We start from the raw sequence: 6535 nt of genomic DNA on the forward strand, positions 1-6535 counted from the left end.
GGTCGACACAGTATTTACAGTACCTAGAAAATAAAACATCCAATTACAGTAACATCTGTAAATGTTTTGCACAACTAGCATGACATTGTGAAAGAAGTATAAAGGATGAACAATGAAAAATTGCAATATATAGTCTGTATTATGTGAATGTATGTCATGATATAGATTATTCTGACAGCTGAGCGGTAAATAACCACAGTGTTGTTTATTCTTTTTGTTGAGTATTTTTCCTTTTATTGCAGACCTCACATGTCAAATAGGTAAACTCCTGCTGGCATACACACAAAAATATCAACGACTAATTGCTAATCACACATCACTAATCTTTTACATGCACAACAAATCAGCATAGCATCAGGAGCTACAAACTAAAAAGTCACAATCACAATCTTTGCATCATTGCTCTTTGAAACTAAGTGCGCAAAAAATATTGAGTTGGTGTGAGATCAGTTTTGATGGGTTCTGAGCTGTATCTTATTTTGTGAAAGAACATTCAGAATCAGAATACTGAAAACTTGGTACATCAACTGTGATGTATGACTGTATGGTAGAAGAGTATAAAGACATTTTATTTAAAGCTAATTCAGATGCTAATGACTACACTATATGGTGTGCAAATGTCTCTTTTCATGAGACCTGTCCAAGCAACATGTTGGTACCTCTGACATTTTCCAGGAGCCTCTATTTATTAAAAGTTTCAAACTCAACTAGCGTGCTCTGGCATTTAATTTTCATGTTGAGTGATCAGAATGAAAGTGTGTTATAGTTGGGACAGTATGTCTGGCCATCTGCTAAAATTCAAAGCAACTCAACCACCTTCGGTTTAGACCCAAAGCTTGTTCCTCTGGTGTCCAGTAGAGGGACAACCGAACTACTCAGACAAAACGACATACCCTCCACTCAAGACCCCAATTTAACGGACACAAGAAGTATACTGGAATGCTGAGCAGCACAGGTAACCAGATTTCTGTACTATTTCTATGGTTACATTAAAATTTCAACACATTTTTTTCGTCTAGTAAGCCTTTGCATGGCTACTTCTTAGGCTGCTATCCACTTTTACACTTAGCCGCCATTGCTGACCATGCTGGCCAGAGAATCCACGTCTCCCTGGGGATCAAGGCCCAACCTTTGGAGGTCAAGCCCCATGGCTACAAGCATCTGGAGCAGGGTGAGCTCCTGCTGGGTGGCCTGGTCCACCAAGGCTGGGCAGGTGGGGTTGCACTGGGGCCACTGGCAGGTGTCCACCAGGTGGAAAGGACAACCTTTGGCAGGGGTTCTGTTGTTACGGATAGCCTCCAGACTCCTGTCCCAGCATTGCAGGGCCCGTGGCAGAGAGGTGCCCCTAACCTGGAAACTCATCCAGTTACTAGAACAACAAGACAGAGAGCAGAGGAATAGGTTAAGTTATGGGGTAAGTAACTGAGGATCAGGATAGTGTAATGAGCGATGCTTTGGTCTGATTGCACACTTTGCAATTTGCTTTGGCCATGTTTCATGCTGCAGCAAGTGTAACACTGCAAAATGACATACCAATGACCTTGGACCTTCAGCTCCCCTCATAAAGAATCATCACCGTCAATAAATACACCTAACTTAGCCTGACTCTGTAAACCTAGCTGAAACTGCACTGACCCATCAATGCCCATCTGTGCAGCAAAATGATGAGAGTGCGCAAGGGGTACCAAGGGGTTTGGGAAAGTGTGAAATGGTATTTGTTGACACGAAGAATGTAGAATGATGAACGAGCTGAACAAAAACAGCAGCATGAGCTCACTCAGTAGAGATGACCACTGGTAGAGGCGAGAATAAAATGAGAGACGGAAGGCGTAAAAGTGTTACCACCTCCGGAGTCAAATATCCATTCTCACCTTTTGGTGATCACTGTGTGGGAGAGGCATGATGGAGCAAACACAGCCCTGAAAAACACACACAGAAGAGTGATATCATTTCTAAGTTTTGGTCCATCTTTTTTTTAATTACTTGGTGCCATTAGATTAGTGTTATCCTTATATGTTACGTTTCCACACAGGTTTTTGGGAACTTACGTGACGTCTGTCAGTGAGTTCTTGAGCTCCATGCCCAGGTTCTGTATGTACTGCCACTGCTCCTCGGACAGACTCTGTCCTCCCATGTAGATGTTCTCCACTCTCAGCTGCTCTTCATCAAACAGCCACTGCACAACAAACAGAGGGGCTACAGGGACAACAGAAAGTTCAATGTGAAATATGCTCAAATCAATACATTCATATTAGCAATGGGTCAGGTCAAGTGAAGATTTAAAAAGAGAAATGGGACGCTCATAGTGATGAAGCTACAGAGAATTGTCACCCTGTTGCAGTTCCCTTCAGCTCTACTGAGATTTATAGCTTGTTTCTGCTCATTGTTTTGGTTTTACTGCCTGCAAGTCAACTGTTTTGGTTAAATCTCACTGCTCTCATCAATGTTGTTTGTGTGAAAGCTCTGATAAATGTATATTGTACACTACCTGCCCAGAACCAAGCAACAGACAAGCTAGTGATCAGCTAAGATCAGATATGTGAACATAACTTCATAACTCCAAATGAAGACTAATGTTGCTCTGTGTCTGCTGGTTGTGTTAATAGACAACTGTCTGCTTACAAGTTTGCCATATAGTCATTTGCAGACGCTTTTATCCAAAGCCACACACATATGAATTCACACACCAATGGCATAGCATTGGGGGCCAGTTTGGGGTTCAGTATCTTGCCCAAGGATACTTCGGCATGTGGACTGCCGAGGCCAGGGATCGAACCACAGACCTCCTGATTGGAAGACAACCGCTCTACCTCCTGAGCTGCCCCAAACTCCTCATATCAACTTCATAAGATGATAACACAGTGTCTCAGTGTTAACAGCTGGTTGAGTTGTATAAGTTGAATGTGTGTTGCTGTCTCCAAAGTGTCTGTTTTGATGCTACTATCAAATTCAGAAACTGTCCAATCACATACAGTGACTTTAAGTTTAGATGCGGAAGTAGTTTTTCCATGGGCTGGGTTGTCAAGGTTGTCAGATTTACAAAATATCTGCTGTTCAATTTTTCTGTTGTTTTTTCCTGTGGGTTTTTGATCCTAGACCATGTACTTTTTCTGCTGAAGTAAAAGCATGGAAATCAAATCATCAACATTGGAGTCCATTACTTTTCAGCTTCTGAGTAATTTAAACTTGAACATCTTCTACTGCACCATTATTTTTGAAAAGCTTAGGTCAAATATATAGCATGCTAATCTAATATCATGATGGACTTCAGCAGCAGCCAGCACTCACAGGTCAAGGTAGAGTAGAGTTTGTGGCCAAAGAAGCACTGCCACTCCTCTCCTTTCTTATAGAGCTGCCGACATCTATCAGGTACAACCCCATTCCACAGCCTGAGAGAACAACACAGACTGTCAGTACACACAAATCTATTGGTCAGTCTGTTTAACAGATCACACAATAAAGCCACATATAACAGCACTGTATAGCAAAAAGGACTTCTTTTCAAGGCTACTTAGGCTGACTGAAGAACGCATGATTTTACCTGAGTCCTATCTTGATAGCATCTTCAGGTGAACAGGAAATCGTCTCAGGGCAGTTAGGTGATCTCGGCTGCTTACTCTCTAGAAACCACCCAGAGTCCACAAGGCCTCGGACCTGAGCCTCTGCACCGAGCTGCTCCAGCTGACTGGCGACCCTCTCAATATTCAGCAAAACACCTGTTCCGCCAGCGCTGCAGGGGAGCCAAGAAAATCAATAAATAGTTTGGCGCCATTTTTGTCAGGGGAATCAAAATGGCAGTGCATGCAAGCTAATAGCAGGGAAGTCAAAATTTAGCAGCTTTGCATTCAGTTAGTGGATCCTGTTTTAGAGCGTGGGGGGAGCCCAACAACTATGTTGCTAACCTGGGAGGAATGTTCACCATTACAGGGCAAGGCCCTTTAATAGACATTATGTCATTGTTCACAGTTGACTGTAAACATCTTAATTGTTGGCAAGAGGATGCACCTAAAATAGGGCTTCTCCTGTTTGATGTTAGCCATGGACATGATCCAGATGGAAGGATGCAGGCTCTTGTCCAAAAGCCGTGGTCAGCATCACAGCATGTGCGATAAAACAAACTCACCTTGTGCCAGACAGCATGACAACCTTGGCCTGCTTGATTCCTTTGGGGATGAGGTCTTTGATGACCTCGCGAATGATCAGGGATCCCATGAAGGTGTACTCAGCTAATGACAAATGCACACATCAAATGATTGGGAGCACCGAGCTGAACAGAAAGCTAGATTAATCATGTTTTCCGACAAACAAGGGAGGCACAGATTTGTCATTCTTATGAGGGAGACCTAAATAAGAAAATCTTGCATGATCCGAGGAAACTCACTTGCATTTGCATTTCTATCTCTCTCTTTTTCTCTGCCTTGTCGTGCCCTTGGAGGAGGGGTTGGGGCAGGCCCAGTGCCGCTCCATACATCACTGGAACAGTACGGGATGAAGCTGCAGAAGAGGAGACAGTCACATTTGTTAGGCTAAAGCTTGAGGCCATCAAGACAATGGAAATCAACCCAGGCTGCAGTTTGCCTCTTCAGTCATACGTCAGAAATTGGCAGACCTGTGTTAGCTGCCGGTCATACCAGACTAAATAAGGCTGAAGCAGCAAAAACCCCAGAGGAGTGAAATGAGCAAGGGTGCATTAAATTGAGGAACATTGTGTATTTTCCTTAAAAGGTTTTCTCGCCCTAATCAATATTGTCATATTAACACTGGATTAAGTGACCATGTGCAATGATAACTAGGCCCTCATAAACCCGCAGGTCCTCTCAGTCTTGTGCAGCATTTTAGCACCTTTACTCTGATTGGTTTGGTGTAATAGCCTGCAACCTTACTGTTCTGGTTCACTATCACCTTTTCATCAACCTCCAGAGCAGAGTGAGCATCTAACTGGTAGACATAGTGAAGCATTATATGTTCTGAGTGGCCAAAAAAATCAATTAATGCAGATTCAAGTAAAAAAAAAACAACTGGAGGCAAAAACCAAACAGATTTTAATAAGTTTTAATAAGCAAGCCATAACATTACAGATTAAGTGTGACACCTCCATTATCCACAATAACACACACAGTAAGGATAGACAAATACTTACATAATGTTTGCATTATGCCAGTGTGGGTTTTCCTCCGCTTGAGAAGACAGTATTCCAGTTCCTGTAAATCCAGCAATCAGAGATCAGACAGATGTCCTTTTGTCTTACAAAGAATGACTTTAAACAAGTAACACGCTCGGATGTACAGCGTGCATTTTAAAACATGGCCGGATGACCTACCTCTTTTTGTCTGGGGCCACCCTGATGAGCTCATTAGTCGGGGTATATTTTGGTACCTGGAATCACAGGTCTCTTTGCTATGGCAGCACCAACCACCTAAAAATAATGGAGACTAATATTAGACATGCACATCAGGGAGACCCTTGTTAGCCCGTCACAGAGGCCCGTGAGGAATGCAGAAGGAAAGGCATGCACCTGTAGCCCAGTCTGGTAATGAGGCTATATATTCACTCAGAGTTGAACAAAAAAGACCAACGATTGCTTTGATTTACTGTCAGCACCTGATTTGCTGATTGACTTTCAGCTTGTCTGGAAAGTGGTTTCTCCTGCAAATTCACCAACAGTATGACCAATGTTTTAGGCTATACGCTTAAATAATGCACTTATAAATCCTGTTAGAGGAAGTCACTTCAACAAGGCGTTGTGTTTGGGAAATGCGATGCACACCTCTTCTGTGCGCTCAGAAAACGCATATAAGTCAAGCTGGAGGACAATCCAAATAAATTTTCCCCGTCCGAAATCTATCAAAGTGACAGGCAGCGACCAAAAAAGGCGAAAAACAGAAGATGACGAGATGAGATGACATCCCCATCAAAATTCCAATGGGGGCGTCTTGCCAAAACAAGCTGACCTTTGGGGACCAAATTAAACAGTTGGATTTTTAAATACTCACCTTCCAGAAATAACAGCCATCGGCGGCTTCCTCTGGACTCCTTTAGGTAAAACCTGTAGAACCACAAATAAACAGGAATGAGGAGATGGTGGAGATAAAGCACCCATGTATGGACACAGTGATGCTTTGTGTTGCTCTGTGAATCAGCAAGTGGCGAAAACTGTATGATTTCATTTCCTGCGAAGAGTTTCAGGAAAACACATGCAAGAAAATATGAGAGCATCTCACCCAGCTGCTGTTCCATCATTACATGTAACTTGGGTGTTCTTGAGGAAGTGGAGCCTCATATCGTCTGTCTGTTGTCCAGCTGCTCGAGCTCCTGCAGCACCTTCCCGCGCTGCTTCAGCTGTGCCTCCGGTGCCTCTAGTGCTTCCAGAGCTTCCAGGAGTCGCATCAGCCACAGGGGAAGTCTGGCCAACATCAACTGCTTGGGTCCCACCAGACTTCTTGGTGGACTTGCCACTAGCTTTAGCATTGCGGTTGTTCTGACAGCAGATTCCTCCAAGCAAAAGCAAGAAAGCAACCTGGCCCAGAATCTTCAT

At 43.4% G+C, this 6535-nt stretch overlaps 1 protein-coding gene across 1 annotated transcript; it reads right to left on the reverse strand.

The window, feature by feature from the left end:
- Positions 1-1065: 1065 nt before the first annotated feature.
- On the reverse strand, positions 1066-6535 carry notum2 (notum pectinacetylesterase 2). Its single transcript, XM_076729352.1, has 11 exons — positions 6222-6535; positions 5994-6046; positions 5321-5416; positions 5141-5201; positions 4382-4494; positions 4124-4226; positions 3542-3730; positions 3289-3389; positions 2049-2196; positions 1872-1919; positions 1066-1369 (listed from the first exon to the last, which is right to left on the reverse strand). Exons 1-11 carry the CDS (start codon positions 6533-6535, stop codon positions 1066-1068), a joined length of 1530 nt encoding a protein of 509 aa, XP_076585467.1.

The sequence above is a fragment of the Chaetodon auriga genome, chromosome 4 (genome assembly GCF_051107435.1).
Source record: "Chaetodon auriga isolate fChaAug3 chromosome 4, fChaAug3.hap1, whole genome shotgun sequence".
In the NCBI taxonomy this organism is placed as follows: Eukaryota; Metazoa; Chordata; class Actinopteri; order Chaetodontiformes; family Chaetodontidae; genus Chaetodon; species Chaetodon auriga.

What these genes read in the sequence shown, in the direction of transcription:
- notum2 (XM_076729352.1), bottom strand. Translation starts at nt 6,535, where the DNA reads ATGAAGATTCTGGGCCAGGTTGCTTTCTTGCTTTTGCTTGGAGGAATC. An exon ending in AGATAGAAATGCAAATGCAA is followed by an intron (nt 4,227 to 4,381) that starts GTGAGTTTCCTC and finishes ATTTGTCATTAG; the next exon opens with CTGAGTACACCTTCATGGGA. An exon ending in ACTCTACTCTACCTTGACCT is followed by an intron (nt 2,197 to 3,288) that starts GTGAGTGCTGGC and finishes TTGTCCCTGTAG; the next exon opens with CCCCTCTGTTTGTTGTGCAG.